Source organism: Enhydra lutris, unplaced genomic scaffold (assembly GCF_002288905.1).
Source record: "Enhydra lutris kenyoni isolate GAN:26980312 unplaced genomic scaffold, ASM228890v2 scaffoldscaffold97, whole genome shotgun sequence".
Taxonomy (NCBI): Eukaryota; Metazoa; Chordata; class Mammalia; order Carnivora; family Mustelidae; genus Enhydra; species Enhydra lutris.
Genome location: NW_019154181.1, coordinates 2,095,528 through 2,119,943, shown reverse-complemented (window position 1 = coordinate 2,119,943; position 24,416 = coordinate 2,095,528). Strand labels below are relative to the sequence as shown.

Below are 24,416 nucleotides of genomic sequence, written 5' to 3'. Positions count from 1 at the left end.
TCCTACTATTTGCCTAGCTGTCTCGGGAAATCCGTCTCACTGAGTGATTTATAATTATTTGGTATGTGGATGATTTGCTGATAGCTTCAGAAACTATAGAGGAATGCAAAACTGATCCTTTGGCTTCTGACAGTTCCTCACCTCACAGGGACGTAAGACCTCACTAGACAAACTGCAGTATTGCCAAACTGGGGTCAAATATTTCAGGCATTTGTCGTGGAAGGCCACAAAGTGTTAGAATGTAGGAGTTGGCCAATTTTGCTGTTGAAATAGCCTACAACAACAACAACAACAACAACAACAACAACAATAAAAAAGCAACTTAGACAATTTGGGCAACTAGTAGGATATTTTCCACAGTGGCTTCCAGCTCTTGCAGAGCAGACAAATCCTCTGACCAACTGATTGATAATACTCTAGATCCTTCTGTTTGATCCTTAGAATCTGGAGGAAGCTTTTGAACAACTCAAATTGGCTGGTCTCTCCACAGAGAATTCCAAATTTTCAAAAATCTTTCCACATGATTTGCCATGGAAACAAAGGCACTCACTGCTAGCAGAATTTAACTCAAAAGTTGGCATTTGACTCTAGACCAATAGCATTATCTCCAAGTTCTTCTGGATGCCTCCAAGCTGTGGTGGCAGCAGGCATCCTTATTGAAAGGGCCAAGCCTTTCTTTGGGTCATTTGACTTCTTGGCATATTATGGGCCATCTATCAAATGTGGAAGACCCAGCATAACAGATGCGCCATCAGACCAGCACCGACCAAGAGATAAAACCCAACCCCAACATTGTGCTCAGGAAACATGACCTCCTAAGCCATGCTACTCTATTACCTGATCAAATAGATGGCCAGGACTGTATGCTAGTTAACAGAGTTAGACATTAGACCCTGACTGGATTTATCTATCATTCCATTTCAAAATTCAGAGTTGATCATGTTTCCTGCTGGGTCACACTCAAGGACAAAAGTGGCCAAGACAAGACCTCCTGCACTGTGGTGGCTGCTTTGTCAAACCTCATCAGCTTAGGTTTTGCCTGAAATTAAATCAGCATGAGGGGAGTTAACTGCTAACAGTTACTAGGACCATGATTCTCAGTTGAGGACTTAGAGCACATCTACATACTGAAAGTAAATATCTATTTAGGGTCTATCGAGCAGCAGGGCAAACTTGGAAAAATAGGGGATTCTTGACTAAGATGGGAACTAAAATATCTCATGGAAAATTAAAGGCTGAGTCATTAGGCTTTGCAGCAATCAGTTGTAGTGCTCACGTGGGGCAAAATGTTGACTTCTAAAGGAGATGGTTTTGCTGACAGAGCTGCTGGAACCCCTGCTAAAACATGGACCCCAACCTTAGATGTCCCATTTTTTTTAAAAAAATATTTTTATTGATTTGTTTGACACAGAGAGAGAGATCACAAGTAGGCAGAGAGGCAGGCAGAGAGAAGGGGGAAAGCAGGCTCCCCACTGAGCAGAGAGCCCGATGGGGCTCAATCCCAGGACCCTGAGATCATGACCCGAGCCGAAGGTAGAGGCTTAACCCACTGAGCCACCCAGGCATCCCAGATGTCCCATTTTTAATGCAAGTAATTTCTGCTCATTTTCAAAAACACGCGTCATGAAAGGAAATGGACAAATATGTTGAGAAAAGGGCTAAAAGTAATTTGATTGGACTCTGGAACCCACTAGCAAAAAATCCCTGTACCATACTTCCCATCTGCTTGGTTAATAATGTGCCATCAACAAAATCATCTGAGTCAATCATCTGAGAGGGATTTTAAAGGCACTAGACTCTTACCATGACTACCAAACAGATGACATTATCCAAAATGTATCAGAGATGCACAGTGGTGTCTGTCTGTAGAATTCTTTCCAGGCCACTGCCAAGGTCGGCATAGGAGGCACCTGGTGGCAGCTCAATTTCATAGAATTGACACCTGTGGAAGGTAAGAGATTTTTGTGTCATTATGGTTTACGGGGGGCCTGACGTCCACTGTCCCTCAGGAGTCATGCAAATCATACTGGGATACCCCCGTCCTCTCAGCCCTTTGGACAAGTAGAATGGATGATTCCAACTCTGAAAGCTTCATTCAGGAGTCCAACCAGGTGAAAATGGCCTAGGGCTTTACCATCAACCTTGTTAGAAATGAGAGTGACCCTCCCAGAAAGCACAGTGTCTCTCCCTTTGAACTTAGGGACTATTGTTTGACAGGCCTATGAATTTGGGTCTGAGACCATATTCTGTGCCCAGTTTAGCTGAATTCTCTCATAAACATGTTTAATACTTAAAAGGGCTTCTTTCCCTAGAAACTGTGAGACATAATGTCATGAGGACCTGCAAGGACCCATTGGAGGAGATCTACCACCCCTCTCTGCTGGGGGATTTCATGTGCATAAAAGTGTTCCTGGGGCAGGTATCTGTCACCACACTGGGTGACAGATATCTGTCACCACCCTTTCAAGTGTTTTGATATGGCTATCAAAGTGAAAGAAAAATCCAGTTGGATTCATGCTTCTAATGTGTATTAAACATCTCAGAGGAGGAAGGGACTGAGGTTCTCACAAGGACTTGAAATGAGTTTTCTAGAATCACTGATATTGGTACTGAGCTTGATAAAAAAGAGCTTTTATTTTTTCAGAGCTTTTCTAGTGAAATTATTATTATCATAAAAAGCCCTGCTGTCTTATGCATAGTAGTGATTATCTCAATTACTTTAAGACTCACAACTTACTAGAAACAAACATGTTATTTGGAACATTGCTATTTCTTTTTTTAAAATTCCTATTTCTTTTGAAATGGTTTCCACAATTAAGTTTTTCTTTTGCTTTTTTGAAAAAGATTTTATTTATTTGAGAGAGATAAAGCAAATGAGATAGTGCACATGAGCAGGGGGAGGGAGAGAGGGAGAAGCAGTCTCCTTGCTGAGCAGGGAGCCCAATGCAGGGCTCAATCCTGGGACTCTGGGGTCATGACCTGAGCCGAAGGCAGATGCTTAATGACTGAGCCAACCAGTGCCCCCACAATTACATGTTTCTTTTTCTTTTTTTTTTTTAAAGATTTTATTTATTTATTTATTTATTTATTTGACAGACATAGATCACAAGTAGGCAGAGAGGCAGGCAGAGAGAGAGGAGGAAGCAGGCTCCAAGAGCCCGATGCGGGGCTCGATCCCAGGACCCCAAGATCATGACCTGAGCCGAAGGCAGAGGCTTTAACCCACTGAGCCACCCAGGCACCCCACAATTACATGTTTCTGATCAGCTCCATATTGTACTCTCAGGAAAGACACGGTCTGGATGTACCAGTCCAACAACATATTATCAGCAAAGTGAGGTTGGGACCATCTTCATGAGCAATTTTTGATAATGCTAAAGTAAAAGAAACTAAAATGCATCTTGACACTATTCAAGAAAAAATTGTTCATGACACTTAAAGAACCATAAAGCAGACTTTATTCAGGACCACGGGGTAGGTCTAGGGACCTCTGCCAAGGGGGTCTTGCAATGGGGGGAGAGATTGTGCTCAACTCCAGACACAACAAAGAACAGTGGAAATTTATAGCCAAGGGGTGGGGGTAGGAGAAGTCAGTGAATGTTAAATCACCAAGAGAAAACATCAGGGGTCGGGGGGATTCTGGCTAAACTCACCTAATAGGAGTCTTGGTGAAGGGAAGCCAGGGTAATCAGACATCACCGGGGAGTGATGGGGCAAGGAACCCCATCAGATATCCAAGCTGATTAGATATAAGGGTGAGGAGTTATGGCTAAACTGACTTAGCCGGATGCTTGCTGAAACTGGGCAACATAGAGATAAACATGAAAGCCAAAAAGTCAGAGCCTAGGTGAGAAGCGAGTCCAGAAGATTTGGCATGAAGTTCAGTCAAGGAGAGAATTTTTGTCAATACTCAAACCCAAAATTTGACATAGAATGTCTGAGGCTTATAGTCTTTACAACTGGATTTGCACCCCCCAGGTGCCCCCTTTATGGAATTTACTTATTAAGGGGTCCATCCAAGGACACAAAGAAACCTATTAGATACAATCTTTGGGGAAATAAAACAGGCAAGGTTTAGCTAATGCTTTTTGATGTTAATACTTTGACCAATAAACTCAGTGCTTCAGGACAATTACAAAAACATGTAATATGATTGCAATAGAAATGGGGGACATTTGAAATTAGACCATTGGGAATAATTTAATGCTGGAAGAAAAACTCACCACAAAGTTCTCAGAGGTGCTGAGTGAAAAAGCAGCTTAATGGTTAACTAGTGACCTGCTCTGAGACACCACTGGCTCAGCAGGACAGACCCACTATCATAATATATATTGACTTGGACTGATGTGAACAATTTGTCCTTGAGACTTAGAACACCTAAAGCCACAGACAGTACACACTGCAAACTGAGTCTATACTATTCCAAGGGTCCCTCATAAGAAGTCTTCACTACTAGAACTGGCCATGGGCATCGTGACATCTTGTGTAAAGAAATATTTTTTAGTAATGGCCAAACTATGGACAGAGCCTAGATGTCCATCAACAGATGAATGGATAAAGAAGATGTGGTGTATATATACAGTGGAATACTATGCAGTCATCAAAAAACTAAAATCTTGCTATTTTCAATGACATGGATAGAATTAGAGGGTATCATACTAAGTGAAATAAGCCAATCAGAGAAATACAGTTATTATATGATCTCACTGATATAAGGAATTTAAGAAACAAGACAGAGGATCCTAGGGGAAAGGAGGGAAAAATGAAACTAGATGAAACCAGAGAGGGAGACAAACCATAAGAGACTCTTCATCTCAGGAAACAAACTGAGGTTGCTGGGGGTGGGGAGGGATAGGGTGGCTGGGTGATGGATATGGGGGAGGGTATGTGCTATGGTGAGCACTGTGAATTATGTAAGACTGATGAATCACAGACCTATACCCCTGAAACAAATAATACATTATATGTTAATAAAAAAAGAAAGAAATATTGTTTAGGATGATAGAAAAATTACTGAAGAACCTAAATTATGTAAGTGTGAGTTTACTCATGCAATTGATGGCAACTCAGGACAAAGGTACTGGCCTTACCAGAAAAACTCTTAAAATTTTAGATTATCAGGGGCACCTGGGTGGCTCAGTAGGTTGGGCCTCTGCCTTCAGCTCAGGTGGTCATCTCAGGGTCCTGGGATAGAGCCCTGCATCTGGCTCTCTGCTTAGCATGGAGCCTGCTTCCCCCTCTCTGCCTGGCTCTATCTCTACTTGTGATCTCTCTTTCTGTCAAATAAATAAATAAAATCTTTTTTTTTTTAATTTTTAATTTTTAAAATTTCTTTTCAGTGTACCAGAATTCAGTGGTTATGTACCACACCCAGTGTTCCATGCAATACATGCCCTCTGTAATACCCGCCAACAGGGTCACTCAACCTCCCACCCTCCACCCCTTCAAAACCCTCAGATTGTTTTGCAGAGTCCATAGTCTCTCATGGTTCGTTTCCCCCTCCAATTTCCCTCAACTCCCTTCCCCTCTCCATCTCCCCATGTCCTCTGTGTTATTTCTTATGCTCCACCAATAAGCGAAACCATATGATAATTGACTCTCTCTGCTTGACTTATTTCACTCAGCATAATCTCTTCCAGTCCTATCCATGTTGATACAAAAGTTGGGTATTCATCCTTTCTGATGGAGGCATAATACTCCATTGTGTGTATGGATCACATCTTCCTTATCTATTCATCCATTGAAGGGCATCTTGATTCTTTCCACAGTTTGGCAACTGTGGCCATTGCTGCTATGAACATTGGGGTAGAGATGGCCCTTCTTTTCACTACATCTGTATCTTTGGGGTAAATACCCAATAATGCAATTGCAGGGTCATAGGGAAGCTTTATTTTTAATTTCTTAAGGAATCTCCACACTGTTTTCCAAAGTGGCTGTACCAACTTGCATTCCCACCATTATCAGGCTCTGGAGTTATGCTATACCTTCCACTAAGATGGGATAAGACTTGATGAGCAACTACAAAATAATACCCAAATAGTTAATCCTGTGAGAGAGCAAATAATAAAATCAACAGGCAGTTTATAAAATTAATGTATGCTGAGGGAGAATTTTTGCACATCACTTATCAACGGGGTTTGAGACACAGTCCCTACCCACCTCCCCACCCCCTTCCTCCACCCTTCCCTAAAATGGCACCTTGGCATATAGAGGATTTGAAGCTGAAGGAATTTAAGAAATGGCAGATTCAGGAGGGGCTTTATGACCTTCCCCTAAAACAGGTCATGAAACTCTCATGTGAGAGGCACCCTCCTTATACCCAAAGGAAAGGAGCACCCATATGAAGATGAAGGGAAAGGGAGAGGGAGAGGAACCGGAATGAACAGGCCTTCCTTAGTTTCCCATTCTATCATACTTTTCCAGAACTTTCCACTGTTCATCAAACCTAACATTAAAAACACTCAGGCATAACCACTCCCTCCAGTCTTCATTTCCTTGTGAAGACTCTCATGCCGCATGAAACTTATATTAAATAAATTTGTATGCTTTTCTCTTATTAATCTGTCTTTTGCTATAAGGGCCCTAGCCAAGAATTTAGAAAAGGACATTTAAAAAAAAAATTCAACTGACTAAATTTTTAAGATCTAATTGGCTTTATTCGAAGATTCATAAATTGAGCGGCATCCAATCTAGCAGACAGAAGGAGCTCCAAGGAGCTGTATGAAACACGAGACTTTTATAGGCAGAAGGAAGCAGGAACAAGGAAGTTATACCAGGCAGAAAAGCAGGTTGTTATTGGAAGGTCATTTTCCTTTAGGGGATTGCCAAGAGGCAGATGGCCTAACTAGTTACTGATCAAGTAATTCCCGAATGGTTTAAGGTTCAATTTCTAGAAGAGCTGAAATTCTAATTAAGTCTCAGTTTGGTAACATGGGCTTAGCATAAGCAACTCCATTTTGCACCTGTTGTCTTGTTTTTAATGTTTTTGTTGTTGTTGTTGTTGTTGTTGTTGTTATTGTTCTTGTTTTTAGAGCGAGGGAGAGACAGTGTGTGCAACCTGGGCGGGGGGCAGACAGAGGGAGAGAGAATCTTAAGCAGACTCCACACTCTTTGTGGGGTCCAATGCAGGCCTCTATCTCATGACCCTGAGATCAAGACCTCAGCCAAAATCAAGAGTCAGACCCTTAACCAACTGAGCCACCCAGGTGCACCTATAGTCCTATTTTTAACAAGTGAAAGGAAAAGATATTTTTTCCTCCCTTACATAATCAAGAATTTGCTTTAAATAAATATGACCATTTTTTGTATACATATCTGATGACTTTTTCTGCAAGTCCATATTGTACTAAATTTTCTAATTCATCACAGTATGATTCTGATAATACTGATAATTTGCTTTGCAGTTTACCACAGAATCACTGATTATTTCAATGACTGCAAAATGCCAAGAGAAAGAGAAGGGTAGAAGCAGCAATTGAGATCATTGGAAATTATAGTGTTACGTTAAAATAGTGACAAAAGGGGAAAATTGCAAGGGTGAATAAAAGATTGAATTTCCTTTCCAAAAGGAAAGAGATCTTTTCTTCCCCTCCTCTTCTTAGAACCTTTCCTCAATCAAACTTGTATTTGTATTTGTCCTTTTGATATGCATGCAAATCTTATTAAAGGTTAAATAAACCTCTTACCAGAATTAAAACCCAGGAAGATTTTTTAGCAGGGCCTGGGAGGCTTGTCTTTTCAATGTCAACATCAAGGAAGACGGTGCCCCATCTCCCTGTCACCATGGGAATCCAGCCGAGGCACCCTGACTATCTACTCATCATAGAGGTACAAGAATTTTCATTTTTCCTTCAGAAAGAGGCCATTAACTAGCACAGATGGCCACCCCAATGCCCCCAGAGTGATCATTCACCCAATTAATGCCGAATGAATTTGAAAGCACGTGCAGTGAGTGGGACTGATGAGTCCTCTCGCCTGACAAGTGCTCATAATTGAGAATATGCACAGAGGGTCAGTAGTATCTGCTTGGCTACATGAAAGTAGTGGGATTTCTTTTCTGTCTTAATAATTTTATGAGTTAACTAGCAGGTGACCTTGACAGAGCCCATCTGAGTTAATTCTTTTTTTTAATGATTTTATTTATTTACTTGACAGAGAGAGATCACAAGTAGGCAGAGAGGCAGGCAGAGAGAGAGGGGGGGGGAATCAGGCTCCCCACTGAGCAGAGAGCCCGATGTGGGGCTCTCGATCCCATGACCCTGAGATCAGGACCTGAGCCAAAGGCAGAGGCTTAACCCACTGAGCCACCCAGGTACCCCTCTGAGTTAACTCTTATTCAGTAATAAAACTATTCCTTTTGACATTAGTAGGGAAGGTTTTCTGGGTTACAGATTTTATTTTTAAAAAATGTTTTCCTCAGGGACCCCTGGGGAGGCTCAGTCCTTTGGGCATCTGCCTTTAGCTCAGGTCATGATCCCAGGGTCCTGGGATTGAGCCCCACATCGGGCTCCCTAATTGGAGGGGAGTCTGCTTCTCCCTCTCCCTCATCCTCTGTGCTCTCTCTCTCTCAAATAAATAAATAAAATCTTAAAAAAAAAAAACCTGTTTTTGTGCTATCACTCCCCAGCTGGACTGCCACCATGGGGTTGGAGGAGGAGGAGTGGAGTTGAGTCTAGCAAGTGCAGAAGGAGATTGAAGAAAAGAAGAGCAGTAATTCTAGGAACAGAAAATTGACCACTTTCTGGAAGGTAGGACGTGCAGAGAAGTGAATCCAAGGCAACAATCGGGAAGATAGACCGCAAGGGGAGGGGCTGGCTCCCGGCAAGCAGTAGAGCAGCGTGGCACAAAATCAAAACTTTTAGAAGCCTGTTCCACTGAGGGAAGTCTCTCCAGAGGCTAGGCGGGGGGTGGAGCCCTCGTGGGGACAGTTTGGTCTCAGGACCCATGGGGTCACAGGAAGACTGGGGGTATCTGAGTATGGCAGAGTCCCAGGTATAAAGGCGGGGAAGCCTGCAGCAGAGACGGAGCTGAGGAGTAAGCTCTCAGCTCAGGGTTACCTTAAACTGTGCCCTGAGGCACAATTGGGCCACTACTCTCCCGGCAGGGACTCCACAAGTGGCAGATCTGGAGAGACCCCCTACTTCCTCCTCAGGAAGAGTGTGCTGTAGGAATCTGCTGGGTTTGGAGACTCCAAATGGGGTGTGTGCCAGAGGTAGAAATGCTCAGTCACAGGCCAGGTGAGCTCAGAGCACAGTGGAGACCAGGGAGATGGGAGGGATTGACAGCTTTTCTCTGAGGGTGCACTGAAGAGTGGGGCCCCAAGCCCTCAGGTCCTCTGGGCCAGAGACTGGGAGGCCGCCATTTTCATTCCGTCTTCCAGAGGTCTACAGAAAGCATTCAGGGAACAAAAACTCCAAGATGAACCCAAGCAGATTCCTTAGCCTGGCCCCTGGCAAGGCGGGGCAATTCCACCTCGGGCAAAGACATTTGAGAATCACGGCAACGGACCCCTCCCCCAGAAGATCAGCAAGAAGATCCAACCAAGACCATGTTCACTGATCAATGAGAACTGTGGAACTCCAGAGCTAGGGGAAAGCAATACATAGAATTCATGGCTTTTTTTCCCATGATTCTTCAGTCTTTCAAAGTTAAAATTTTTAAATTTCATTTTTTTCTTATTCTATTTTTTAAAAGATCTTATTTATTTGACACAGAGAGATCACAAGTAGGCAGAGAGGCAGGCAGAGGAAGAGGGAGAAGCAGGCTCCCTGCTGAGCAGAAAGCCCTGATGCAGAGCTCCATCCCAGGACCCTGAGATCATGACCTGAGCCAAAGGCAGAGGCTTAACCCACTGAGCCACCCAGGCACCCCTCTTATTTTATTTTTTAAAAATTTTCCTCTTTTCTAGTTTTTAAAAACTTTTATTTTATCACTACCTTTTTAAAAATCTTTTTAAATTTTCATTGTTATAGTCCTATTCTGTCCCTTCATTGTATTAAACCTTATTTTTTTGTATACATATAGGTTTTTCTTCCTTTAAAATTGTGGGATACAGTTTCTTCTAATCAAAATATGCCCTAAATCTAACACAAGGCTTTGTTCTAGTTTCCAGCCTGTTCACATTCTTTCCTCTTTTTTCTTCTTCTTTTCTCTTTTTTCAACCAACTTTTTATCTTATCAATTCCTTTTTTAGAATCTTTTTAAATTTTCATCTTTACAGTCATATTCTATCCCTTCATCATGTTCACCCTTATTTTTGTATATATATGTTTTTCTTACACACACACACACACATACATACACACATAGTCTATATAGTATATACATACTATACATATACTATATATATGTTTTTCTTTTTTTTTAATTTTGGGAGGCAGTTTCTTCTAACAGACCAAAATACACCCAAAATCAAGTGTATGGCTCTGTTCTATTTTCTTTTTTTCCTCCTTTCTTCTTCCCCTGCCCCCTGGTTTCTGGTCTCTTCTGATTTGGTTAGTGTATATTTTTCTGTGGTCGTTGCTACCTTTTATTATTTTGTTCTCTCATTAATCTATTTTTATCTGGATAAAATTACAAGGTGTAAAAACTCACCACAAAAAAGAAAGAAAGAAAGAAAGAAAGAAAGTAAGAAAGAAAGAAATAAAGAAAGAAAAAGTGGCAGTACCAACGGCTAGGGACCTAATCAATACAGACATTAGTAATATGTCAGAACTGGAGTTCAGAATGATGATTATCAAGGTGCTGGCTGGGCTCAAAAAAAGCATGGAAGATACTAGAGAGTCCCTTTCTGGAAAAATAAAATCCCTTTCTGGAGAAATAAAATAACTAAAATCTAATGAAGTTGAAATTAAAAAAAGCTATTGATGAGGTGGAATTAAAAATGGAGGCTCTTACTGCTGGGATAAATGAGGCAGAAGAGAGAATTAGTAATAGAGAAGACCAAATAATGAAAAGAAAGAAGCTCAGCAAAAGAGAGACAAACAACTATTGGATCATGGGGAGAATTTGAAAGATAAGTGACACCATAAGATGAAACAATATTAGAATAACTGGGATCCCACAAGAAGAAGAAAGAGAGAGGGGGGCAGAAGGTATATTGGAGCAAATTATAGCAGAGAATTTCCCTAATTTGGCAATGGGAACAAGCATCACAATCCAGGAGGTACAGAGAAACTCCCTCAAAATCAATAAAAATGAGTCCACAACCTGTCATCTAATAGTAAAACTTGTAAGTCTCAGTGACAAAGAGAAAATCCTGAAAGCAGCTCAGGACAAGAGGTCAGTAACATACAACAGTAGAAATATTAGACTGGCAGCAGACCTATGCACAGAGACCTGGCAGGCCAGAAAGGACTGGCATGATATATTCAGAGCACTAAACGAGAAAAATATGCAGCCTACTATATCCAGGTAGGCAGGCTGTCATTGAAAATACAAGGAGAGATAAAAAGCTTCCAGGGCAACAAAAAACTAAAAGAATTTGCCCTACAGAAAATATTGAAAGGGGTCCTCTAAGCAAAGAGAGAGCCTGGAAGTAATAGACCAGAAAGGAACAGAGACAATATGCAGTAACATTCACCTTACAGGCCATACAATGGCACTCAATTCATATCTTTCAATAGTTACCCTGAATGTAAATGGGCTAAATGCCCTAATCAAAAGACACAGGATATCAGAACGGATTAAAAACCAAGACCCATTGATATACTGTTTGCAAGAAATTCATTTTAGACCCAAAGACACCTCCAGATTTAAAGTGAGGGGGTGGAAAACAATTTACCATGCTAATGGACATCAAAAGAAAGCTGGGCTGGCAATCCTTATATCAGATAAATTAGATTTTAAGCCAAAGACTGTAATAAGAGATGAGGAAGGACACTGTATCATACTTAAAGGGTCTGGTCTGTCCAGCAAGATCTAACAATTTTTAATATCTATGCCCCTAACATGGGAGCAGCCAATTATATAAACCAATTAATAACAAAATCAAAGAAACACACTGACAATAATGCAATAATAGTAGGGGACTTTAACACCCTCCTCACTGAAATGGACAGATCATCTAAGCAAAAGATCAACAAGGAAATAAAGGCTTTAAATGACATACTGGACCAGATGGACTTCACAGATATATTTAGAACATTCCATCCCAAAGCAACAGAATACATATTAACCTCTAGTACACATGGAACATTCTCCAGGATAGATCACATCCTGGGTCACAAATCAGGTCTCAACTGGTACCAAAAGATTGGGATCATTCCCTGCATATTTTCAGACCACACTGTTTTGAAACTAGAACTCAACCACAAAAGGAAAATTGGAAAGAACTCAAATACATGGTGGCTAAAAAGCATCCTACTAAAGAATGAATGAGTCAACCAGGAAATTAAAGAAGAATTTTAAAAATTCATGGAAACAAAAGAAAATGAAAACACAACTGTTCAAAATCTTTGGGATACGGCAAAGGCGGTCATGAGAGGAAAGTATATAGCAATACAAGTCTTTCTCAAGAAACAAGAAAGGTCTCAAGTATACTACCTAAACCTACACCTAAAGGAGCTGAAGAGAGAAAAGCAAATAAAGCCTAAGCCCAGCGGGAGAAGAGACATAATGAAGATCATAGCAGAAATCAATGAACTAAAAACCAAAAGAACAGTAGAACAAGTCAATGAATCTAGGAACTGGTTCTTTGAAAGAATAAATAAGATTGATAAACCCTTGGCCAGACTTATCAAAAACTAAAGAGAAAGGACCCAAATGAATAAAATCATGAATGAAATAGGAGAGAACACATCCAACACCAAAGAAATACAAATAATTATAAGAACATATTATAAGCAACTATACACCAGCAAATTTGACAATCTGGAAGAAATGGTTGCATTCCTAGAGACATAAAAACTACCAAAATTGAACCAGGAAGAAAGAGAAAACCTGAACAGACCCATAACCATTAAGATTGAAACAGTCATCAAAAATCTCCCAAAACACAAGAGCCCAAGGCCAGATGGCTTTCCAGGGGAATTCTGCCAAACATTTAAAGAAGAAATTAATACGTATTCTCCTGAAACTGTTCCAAAAAATAGAAATGGAAGGAAAACGTCCAAACTCATTTTTATGAGGCCAGCATTACCTTGATCCCAAAACCAGACAAAAGGTCCCCATCAAAAAAGAGAATTACAGACCAATATTCTCAATGAACATGGATGCAAAAATTCTCACCACAATACTAGTCAATAGGATCCAACAGTACATTAAAGGGATTATTCACCACGACCAACTGGGATTTATTCCTGGGTTGCAAGGTTGGTTCAACATTTGCAAATCAATAAATGTGATACAATACATTAATAAAAGAAAGAACAAGAACTGTATGATACTCTCAGTAGATGCTGAAAAAGCATTTGACAAAGTACAGCATTCTTTCTTGGTCAAAACTTCACAGTGTAGGGATCAACAGTACCTACCTCAATATGATCAAAGCCATCTATGAAAAACCCACAGTGAATATCATTCTTTATGGAGAAAAACTGAGAGCTTTTCTGCTAAGGTCAGACACGGCAGGGATGTCCATTATCACCACTGCTATTCAACATAGTACTAGAAGTCCTAGCCTCAGCAATCAGATAACAAAAAGAAATAAAAGGGACCTGAATCAGCAAAGAAGAAGTCAAACTCTCACTCTTTGCAGATGATATAATACTTTACGTGGAAAACCCAAAATATTCCACTCCAAAGCTGCTAGAACTCATACAGGAATTCAGTAAGGTGTCAGGATATAAAATCAATGCCCAGAAATCAATTGCATTTCTACACACCAATAGCAAGACAGAAGAAAGAGAAATTAAGAAGTCAATCCCATTTACAATTGCACCCAAAACCATAAGATACCTAGGAAAAAACCTAACCAAAGAGGCAAGGGATCTGTACATGGCAAACTACAGAACACTCATGAAAGAAACTGAGGAAGACACAAAGAAATGAAAAATGTTCCATGCTGGGTGCTTGGGTGGCTCAGTGTTTAAGCCTCTGCCTTCAGCTCAGGTCATGATCTCAGGGTCCTGGGATCAAGCCCCATGTTGGGCACTCTGCTCAGCAGGGAACCTGCTTCCCCCTCCTCCTCTGCCTGCCTCTCTGCCTACTTGTGATCTCTCTCTCTCTCTCTCTCTCTCTGTCAAATAAATAAATAAATAAATCTTTTTTAAAATGTTCCACGCTCATGGATTGGAAGAACAAATATTGTGAAAATGTCTATGCTACCTAGAGCAATCGACACATTCAAAGCAATCCCTAACAAAATACCATCAACTTTTTTTCACAGAGCTGGAACAAATAATACTAAAATTTGTACGGAACCAGAAAAGACCCTGAATAGCCAGAGGAATGTTGAAAAAGAAAACCAAAGTTGGCGCCATCACAATTCCAGACTTCAAGCTCTATGACAAGGCTGTAATCACCAAGACAGTATAGTACTGGCACATAGATCAATGGACCCAGAAATGGACCCTCAACTCTATGGTCAACTAATCTTTGACAAAGGAGGAAAGAATGTTCAATGGAAAAAAAAGACAGTCTCTTCAACAAACAGTGTTGGGAAAACTGGACAGCCACATGTAGAAGAATGAAACTGGACCATTTCCTTATACCACACACAAAAATAGACTCAAAATGGATGAAAGACCTCAATGTGAGACAGGAATCCATCAAAATCCTTGAGGAGGACACAGGCAGCAACCTCTTCGACCTCAGCCACAGCAACTTCTTCCTAGAAACACCACCGAAGGCAAGTGAAGCAAGGGCAAAAATGAACTATTGGGACTTCATCAAGATCAAAAGCTTTTGGACAGCAAAGGAAACAGTCAACAAAACCAACAATTCCAAAGAATGGGAGAAGATATTTGCAAATGACATATCTGGATGCCTTTATCTGTAATGGGCTAGTATCCAAAATCTATAAAGAAACTTATCAATCTCAACACCCAAAGAACAAATAATCCAATCAAGAAATGGGCATAGGACAAGAAAAGACATTTCTGCAAAGCAGACATCCAAATGGCCAACAGACACGTGAAAAAGTGCTCAACATCACTCAGCATCAGGGAAATACAAATCAAAACCACCGTGAGATACCATCTCACACCAGTCAGAGTGGCTATAATTAACAAGTTAGAAAATGGCAGAAGTTGGCGAGGATGGGGAGAAAGGGGGACCCTCCTACAGTGTTGGTGGGAATGCAAGCTGGCACAGCCACTCTGGAAAACAGTAGTATGGAGGTTCCTCAAAAAGTTGAAAATAGAGCTACCCTATGACCCAGCAATCGCACTACCAGGTATTTACGCTAAAGACACAAATGTAGTGATCCGAAGGGGCACATGCACCTGAATGTTTATAGCAGCAATGTCTACAACAGCCAAACTATGGAAAGAATCTAGATGTCCATCAATAGATAAATGGATAAAGAAGATGTGGTGTATAAATACAATGGAATACTATGCAGCCATCAAAGAAACCCAGAAATCTTGCCATTTGCCATGACGTGGATGGAACTAGAGGGTATTACACTAAGCAAAATAAGTCAATCAGGGGAAAGACAATTATCATATGATCTCTCTGATATGAGGAATTTCAGAGTCATGGTGGGAGTAGGGATAAGGAGGGAGTAGGGGTAGGGAGTAGGGGGGTAGGGAGGGAAAAAATGAAACAAGAAGGGATCAGGAGGGAGACAAACCATAAGAGAGTCTTAATCTCAGGAAACAAACTGAGGGTTGCAGGTCGGAGGGGGAGGAGTAGGGTGGCTGGGTTATGGATGTTGGGGAGGGTATGTCCTATGGGGAGTGCTGTGAATTTTGTAAGCCTGATGATTCACAGACCTGAACCCCTGAAGCAAATAATACATTATATGTTTAAAAAAAAAAAAGAAACAAAAGTGTTTTCCTCAACAGTGCAAGAGTCTGCCTTCTGTGTTACATAACATGGACATAAAATGGAGCCAGCCATGTGTTTCCTCACCGCCCACCACCAGCCCACGATATTTCAGGTTTTTACCCCATTTCAAGGAGCAAATTTCCACGTGAATTAGGGTTAGGATAGGCTCTGATACAGTAATACATAAACCCATGTATCTCATTCCCTTAATGCAGGTGAAGTTTCTTCCTTGCCCAGGGCATGGTTTAGCACAAGTCCAGGGAACTAGGCCCTCCCGCTCCACGCCATCAAGAGGCTACTACAACAAAACACCACAGACCAGCTAGCTTGCAAACAACAAATATTTATATCAAACTGTTCTGGAGGTTCAGAAGTTCAACCTCATGAGGCCAGCAGATTTGGTGTGGTGGCTGGTGAGAGCCTACTTCCTGGTTCATAGATGGCTGGCTACCACCTGGTGCCAAGGGACTAGTGATCTCTCTGGGATTCTTCTCCAAGGGCACTAATTCCATTTGTGAGGGCTCCAGCCTCATGAGCCCATTGCCTCCCAAATGTCCCACCTCCTAATACCATCACATGGTGGATTAGGATTTTGACATATGAATAGAATGGGGGTGGGGTTCAGTCCGCAGCAGGATTTAAAAAGGCCATCTCCAACATTGGGACTGACCTCCAAAGCAGGAACTGTGAGCCAAATCCCCAGATCTCTAACCCAGAAACTTCACCTGAGAATCTTGGTGTCCGTGACTTTCAACAGGTCATAGAAATCAGCCAGGCTTTAGCACCCCGTCAGGACCTTGAGCACAGAGCCATGTGGGCTCTTGTGAATTCCAGAAGGGATGTTGGAAACCCGGGAAGCCCCCTAATTGGGTTTGGGACCCAGTGGCCTGGTCACGGAGTCTGGAGAGAACTGTGGGGTGAGGGCTCACCTAAGCAAGGAACCAGACATCAGAAGCCTTGGGTTCAAGTCTTGGCTTACGTCTGAGTGGCCATGTCTTTGAGCTTCCATAGGAATGGGTACACTATGGGCGGTATGAAATGGTTTCAAGACTTAAGGAAGGTGAGGTTTAGGAAGACGCTTTGAAACTAAAAGGCACAAATACTACATAACGTGACTCATCTCTCTTCTGCCGAGCCCTTCCCCAACTTGGCTGACAGCTGACTTCCATTCAAAGATCAGGGTGAAGTAGCCCAGGGCAGCTCCTTCCAGCGCTGTTAGGTGGGAGTCTAGCTAGACAAAACCCTCCCTCAGGGACTCTTCGGAGGCCCCCACAAAGGTCTAAGGCTGGCAGCGCCAAAGTCTTGGGGGGGGGTTGTAGCTCATGGGCCCACCACATGATGGAGGGGACCAACCCAGGAAACCTTTTTCGGCATACACCGGACAAAGTCTGGACCCTACCCCTACCTCTGGCTCTTTCCCCAAAAGTTAGAATCACCCTCAGACCTCTGTCTTCACCCACCTGTCCCCAACCCGGGCCTTGGGATTTCTTTGTGTCATTATTTTGTCCCCAGTTTCCTAACTGAAGCTTTTCCTGCTGGGCCATGTGTCCCAGACCATGTCCTTCTGCCTCAGTCCCCACAACACTGTTTCCCAGAGCTGAACGGGAGGAATGGGGGGAGAAATCACCAAAGAAGAGCATCTTGATTTCAGCACGTCTGACCTTAAAAAAAACATCTCTCTTCTGACGTGTGTGGGGGACACCAGCTGCGTGCTTGGGAGTTTGGAGCTCCCTGGCTTCCGCCTCAGGCCAGGTGGGGAGCATTAGCTGACTCCCCTCTCGGGGTTTGCATCGGGGAAAGGCAGGGTTTGGACACAGTGGCCCTGCTCTAATTCTGAGATGGGGAACTGAGGCAGAGGAGAAGCAGCAGGTGAACGCCTGGCTGGCTGAGCCCTGCAGAGGTGGGCCTGGGCTCCTCCTTCCTCCCAGGCTTTAGCAAGGACACCCCAGCTATGCCCCCACTCGCTCCTTCTGCCAGGATAGATTTCAGGTGACAGTCTGTTTGCAGGGTCATCTGCAGCAGGAGAGACGAGGGGAGCAGGACCTCCTAGTCCTAGTGGAAGATCGCTGTGCCCTTGGCCTTTGACCTGAGCCCTCCTACAACCCCCATGTGGGGCTTTGAATGTTCAGCTCCCAGATCTTTTGAATTTTAGCCTCCGTCTTCCCCACAGTGGAGCGCCTTTATTTACCTCCCCGACCCCTGTGCCCCAAAGCCCTCTGGAGGCTGAATTCAAGTCCTGTGTCAATAATTTACTGGGAAGCTGAGGCTCAAGCAAACACATTTTATTTTTCATATAACGCGCCCACGAATACTTTACAGGGTAATAGCCTAGAAGTCTTTCGGCAGGACTTCCCTGTCCCGTGGAAGGGCGCTGGGCCCTCTGGGTTCCTGTGGAGGGCTGCACCCAGGTCTCCTGCAGACATGGGTTCGGGAAAGAGGGCGTGCCCTTGATCAGGGTGGAAAGTGTTCCCTTTGCTGTCCCTTATGGGACTTCAGACTTGGGAGCGCTGCCTGGTTTAGCTCAGAGTGCAACAACTGGTGTTTTTCTTTGGCATCTAACGCATGGCGCGGATGGCATTCCAGAAAGAACTTGGGCACTCTGCTGTCTGAGCAGGCTCGACAAAGGACACAACCATGAGGGGACGGCTGCAGGGACCCCCATTCAAAGTGCACAGGTAGCCTCCGTGGGGAGGCAGAGGGTGGGGGAGGCCACCATTATCCTCCTGGGACAGCTTGGGGAAGTGTCGTCAGATCAAGCAGCTCCACTCTGGGGTTCAGGCCCCTGTCCACCATACCTGGATTCTTTGGTTTTGCCCGGTGGCCCCTCCTTCTCTTTCTCCCCTCAGCCCCTCCTTTGTGTTCGGAGCCTGAGCACCAAGGTCACTCCACCTGGGACTTCTCCCATCTGTAAAGGGCTGAATCCTCTCTCCCCAGGGGAGACTTCCAGAAGGGCACCTTCTCAGCCTTCCTACAGTCCAGGGTCATCAGGGGGGAATAAGCCAGGGGGGAGCATGGAGCCTCACTCTTGGTAGGAGACACTGGGGCCCAGCGGACCTGGGAACCTGGCAGGTTGATGGTCTGCCACCAGAAACAGGTCCTGTACTCTATTCCCTGCCCCCACACACCACCTCCTGGGCCCGGGCGGGCTCTCCAGGGATCCTGGAGCCACCTCGATTGTCCAGCTCAGTCAGCCACCCAGACACTGGGCTTTCCAACGGGACAGTGCGGCACACGGCGGGGTGGGCCGTCCGCACCACCCCCAACCCCTCCCCTCCCGCACCTCCTTCCCCCCCACCTGGCATCTCTCCCTCCCTTCGGCCTCCTGGGCGCCCTCACTCTTCCTGCAGCAGGGGCTCTCGGTCCCCTTCCTGCACCCTGTCGTCGTCCTCCTTCTCCATGCAGCCCACAGTGGCAGCCAAGCCAGCGCCCACGCCGCCCCCGACCACGGCGGCCCCCGTGGCCCCCACCGCGGCTCCGGCCGCCACCATCCCGGCCTCGGCAGCCAGCGCGGCCGCGGCCATGCCCGCGCCCACCACGCCACCCGCCAGGCCCATAAGCCCGGCCCCGACGGCGCCCCCTACGGCGGCCAGGTGGCCACAGAAGCGCATGGTGTACGAGTCCATGAAGACCTTGGCCTCGGCCTGCAGCTCGGCCTCCAGGGCGTCCAGGGTCTGCTCTCTGCCCTTGCACAGCAGGGCGGCCCCGTGGCGGGCCAGGATGGCATCCTTCTGCGCGGCCAGGAGGTTGCGCATGGTGTCGGGCAGCACCCGGAGCGCGGAGAAAATGCGCTTGGTGGCCACGTCCTGCGGCGGGGAGACAGGAAGCGCGCTGACCGCCCACCCGGTAGCCCGGGGGCCTGGCCTCCCGCGCGGGGGCCGCGGCTCACCTGCTGCCGCACGTACTCCTCGAACTCCTTCTTGGCAGCTTCCACCGTCCTCAAGTCGTGCAGCTGGGCGGCCATCTGTCCACGGCAAAGCCAGGCTGCCTCCCTCCTCCCGCTCCCGCCCTCGGCTGCATCCCAGGGACGTCCCCCCCAGACCCTCCACCCTCCCCACCCCTGCCCCCTGTACCTCGTCTGCGGAGGCGAACCCGGGCCCAGTCCTCCCCATCCAGCCCGAGAGGTTCTGCGGGGACATCAGGGGAGGGGTCAGGGCGGGCAGGGGTTCCTCGGGCTCTCCGGGGCCTGGGGCGGGGATGGCGGGGGAGTGGGGGGCGCACCTTGATTTCCTGAGCTAACTGCTGCCCCGTGAGCAGGCGTCTGTCCCCCCTGGCCACCGGGCGGCCCTCGCTCCAGTAGCCCTGGCAGCGGCTCTTGGCGTGCTGGGGGGCTGCGCTCAGCACATCTGCCACGTAGGCACAGAGGTGGCCCAAATCGTCATCTGTGTCTGAGGAAGAGATTCCTCATGCTGAGGACACCCAGGGCTGGGCAGGACCGGGCTTTGGGAGGAGAAAGGGTGTCAGAGGGAGGGAGAAGCTCGCTGGGGCCAGGGGCCAGGGGGTGGCCTGGAGGAGGGCTCCCGGGGACACTCACCGCCGGGGCTTCCATGTCCTTTGCTGGCCCACTGCCGCCCCAGAGCGGGCAGGAGGTAACAGCGGGCTCGCCTCCCTTGGAGCAGCTCCTGAACCTTGGGGTACTTGCCGGAGGATTTCTGAGAGACGGATGCGGAGACCTCTGAGCTAGGGACCAGGCTCTTGCTCTTGGCATCCTCCCCCCACCCCTCCCCTTCTGCCGCATTCTCCCATCCCCCTTTCTTCCCCTCCTGCACCCCTCACCTGGATGATGTCACCCACGCAGCCCAGCCCGGCCTTGTTGGAGTGGGATGAGTCACGCACTAAGAGATCTAGGTGCTGGAAAAGAATGAGTCCTGACACCAGCAGCCAGTGGGCGGGGGGGTGGGGTGGTTAGGGTCTGGGGTGACAAGTTGAGAAATGGGTGTCTCACCTGGATTGGCACCATCCCATAATGCCTGCCCATCACCTCGGCCACACGGACAAACATCTGGGGATGAGGCACCAAGGGTCATGGCTGGGGTCACCCTGAGGACTATGGCTCCCTCCCCCCTGGGCCCACTGGGGGACCCCCATCCCCACCCCCACCCTGACACCCTCCCCATCCCCCACACTCCTAGCTCTGGGACTCTCGTGCCTCTCCCAACCAGGCATCTTGTGCTTCACCCTCTGCCCTCAAGCCCCCCAGCCCAGCTCCGGGTCACGAACTCCTAGGCCGGAAGTGAAGAGCACCCCAGGACAGCTGGTCCAGGTCCCGGCCTTATGGTCGGGGCAGGGATGCAGCAGCAGCCCAAGACCAGATTTCCTCCTCACCTCCAAATATTCCAGGTCTGTATCCTTCAGCTCCGGGGAGGTGTTGAGGATCTGGAACCAAGGAGAACAAGATGGAAGAGGGTCTGCAAAGGCAAAGAGATACTGGGAAGACCCCGGTGAGGAAGGAGCTCGCAGGCCGACCGTGGGGCCGGGACCCCGGAGACACCTGCCTAGGGGCCTCTGCAGCCTGCAGGGCCTGGGCTGGTCCTAAGGGACCAGGGACTGGAAGGCAGGCCCCAGGAATGGTCCTGCTGCCCCTGCTGTACCTTTGACTTCCCTTTTGAACTTCCGGACTGGGGGCATCCCTCCCTTGCAGGGGCAACCCCAGAATCTGTGCAGGGGTGGGGGGCTGCAGACACAGAAGTCTGGGAGATCAGGGTAAGCATCCAGAGCAGTCCCTAGACCAGCGTGGGGGGGGGGGGGGGGGCGTGGCCCCGACCTGGGGGGGGGGGGGGGGGGGGCCGCGCCGCCGGGCGCCGCGAGGGGGGGGGGGGGGGGGGGGGCTGTCATGTCCCAGTCCTGGAGAGAGCGAGCTGGAGCTGAGCCCAAGTGGCAGGACACCAGGTTACAGCGCCCTCACCTGGTAGGAGCTCAGCATCGTGGTGAGGGCACAGAGCTTGGTCCTGGTTTCTCTGCTCAGCTCTGGGCTCATGGCGTCCCCTGTGTCCACCAGGAACACGGCCACCTGCACAGGGGGCAGGGGAGGGGGGAGAAGAGCCAAGGGGTCAGGGCTGCCTCACTCCTCCACGCGCTCCCCCGTCCCTGCACTCTGCCCACCCCGTCTTCCTGTCCCTGCCCCCAAAGCTTCCTCCATTCCCCTCCCCTTTGTCTATGATCTCCCCATCCCCCCCAACCTCTTCACTACCCCGCTCCCTCACCCAATAATCTTCAACCCCGGTGCCCCTCGTGCCCTCACCTTCCTCCCCTCCTTCCCCAGCAGGAAGGGGTGACTCCACATCCATACGCCCCTCATGAGGCTATTGGTACCCCACCTGAATCCCTGCAGGGACCCCCCTCCTCTTGGCCAGCCGCCCTCCCCTGACTCCTGCAAGGCAAAAAAGAGAGCATCCATTGGTCCATGCGGCCCCCATTCCCTGCCCAAAGCCAGGCTGGGAGCACCCCCACCAAAACCTGCCCCCTCCCCCAGTCCCCTGCCCTGGCTCCCTGCCCCAGCCCCGCCCTCACCAGGCCGGGCAGGCCCCGGAGCAGGTGGTTGAGGAGGAAGGCCTTCCCTGAGTGCTGCTCCCCCAGGACAGCCAGGAGGCAGACAGGGGTGTCCCTGGCCAGGGGGTGCTTCAGGCAACGGTTGATGGCCCCCATCCTCAGGATGAGGCCCCCCCGAGGCATTGATTCGCACCAGCAGCAGTGGCTCGGCCCTCACAGCACAGGTCTCCTGCGCCAGGAGAAGGAAGTTTCCCTGAGCGGCCAGGCGGGGCCCATGGGACCCCAGACTCCGTTCCCCACCCTGATGTCCTAGAATAGGGCCAAAGCCGCCGGGTCCGTGGGAGATTGCAGCTGGGTCCCCCCACGCCGCACCTCCTCCCCAGCTGCCCTGCGCCCTGCACCGAGGCCTGGTCCCCCGCCGACCTGCAGCACAGCGGGCAGAGGCCTCTGCGGCAGGAGCTTCATCTTCTCCCCCAGACTCCGGAGGCCCCGCTTCTGCTTGCAGATTTTCCGGCACTCGGGGCAGCAGGGCGGCTCGCAGCCGGGGACGCGGTGTGTGCTGAAGCAGCGCGTGCAGAAGTCATGGCCGCAGTCCAGCGAGATGGGTTCCCGCAGCCTCTCCAGGCAGATGGAGCAGGCAGGAAGCTCCCGGGGCGTCGCAGGCCGGGACCCCAGGCCCAGCTCCAACTTGGGGAAGGGCGTGTGGGACCTAGGGTGGGGTGGGGCGGCAGAGCAGACTGTTGGGAGCTGCCTGGCGGGGGCGGGGGGCGGTGTGCAGGGAGTACAGGCCGGGAGTTTGGGCGTGCAGGGTGCTCCCGGAGAGGCCACATTCTGCCTGTTCCTCACTGACTTGGACCCCAGAGCCAGGGACCCCAGAGTGGGGACAGCAGAGCAGTGGGGAGACATGGGATCAGTGCTCCAGGCAAGGAGAAGCCGGGATGGAGTCCTAACCCTGCCCCCCCACCACGGTGAACTTCTGCACGACTGATCCTGGGCCCTGGATTCCTAACCCGCCAAGAGGAGAGGTTAGCAGCCCCTGCCTCATGGGGCTGTTAGGGTGCCTGGTGCCGGGTACAAATGCTCCCCCAAACCCCTCTCCCACAGCCTTGCACTGCAACGGCTCCCAGCAGGAGTCACTGGCTTAGGCCAGACCCCCCCAGGAGTGACACCTGCATACCGTAGGACCATCAGGAGAGGGTGGGGGTCTCCCAGTGGTGGGGCATATGGCCCTGTTTTTTATAAGATCCCTTTTGCGCTCCTTCTCGGAGCTGGATTTGGTCTCCGAGCTGTACCCACCGGATTCTCCCTGTCTCTCCCTCCACAGCCAGTCAGGGCCAGCTTTGAGACCTCCCTTGGGGCAGCCTTCAGGAGGCTGGTGACCACAGGGCCCGGGTTCCTGGACTCATGAACAGTGAGCAGGCCTTGGAGCAGTCCTGCCGGCAGGCCCTGCCACTTACCAACTGTTGCGACTGCTTCCCATGAAGCTCCGTTTTCTCTCCTTGGAGACAAAATTGGGGGGGGGGTGGTTTGGAATAAAACATTATCTAGAAGAGAATCCAGATTTCTGTCCTCCTGGGTCTCAGTGGCCTCCATCCCCCTTCCGCAGACCCATCCCTCGTCCCCAGGTGGCCCCTTCCCACCCCCACCTGTCCTCCCCCCCAGATCTCAGGCCCCAAGACTTGCCTGTTTGCTGAGCCGGTGACAAAAGGAGATGATTGACAAGGCGGACCTCGGCATGGGGGGGCTGGGAGTGGGGAGAGGTCTGCAAACAGAGAGAGGAGGCCCGAGGCAGAGACCCGGTCAGCGGCAGCAGGGATGGCTTTCCTCCTGGAGGGGCCAGCTGAGCTGCGGCAGGTGGAGGGTGGGTGGGTGGGTGGGGGATGGTCTCCCCAGAGGAGCCGACCCGGACTCGTCAGAGCTGGAAAATAGATGTGACAGTCAGGGAAGAGGAGGCTGCCTCTGGACTCACCCCAGGGGGAGGAGACAGGACTGCGGGAACC

General features: G+C 48.2%; 1 protein-coding gene across 1 annotated transcript; it reads right to left on the bottom strand.

Moving 5' to 3' along the window:
• Positions 1 to 19,262: 19,262 nt before the first annotated feature.
• Positions 19,263 to 24,168, bottom strand: LOC111139270 (ring finger protein 112). The gene is given in 15 exon segments (XM_022491508.1): positions 19,263 to 19,733; positions 19,817 to 19,891; positions 20,001 to 20,054; positions 20,149 to 20,315; positions 20,462 to 20,579; positions 20,704 to 20,778; positions 20,873 to 20,929; positions 21,253 to 21,303; positions 21,833 to 21,937; positions 22,169 to 22,297; positions 22,438 to 22,590; positions 22,592 to 22,645; positions 22,840 to 23,125; positions 23,874 to 23,914; positions 24,100 to 24,168. Coding segments are annotated over 15 exon segments (1,890 nt in total). The 5' UTR covers positions 24,154 to 24,168.
• Positions 24,169 to 24,416: the final 248 nt, after the last annotated feature.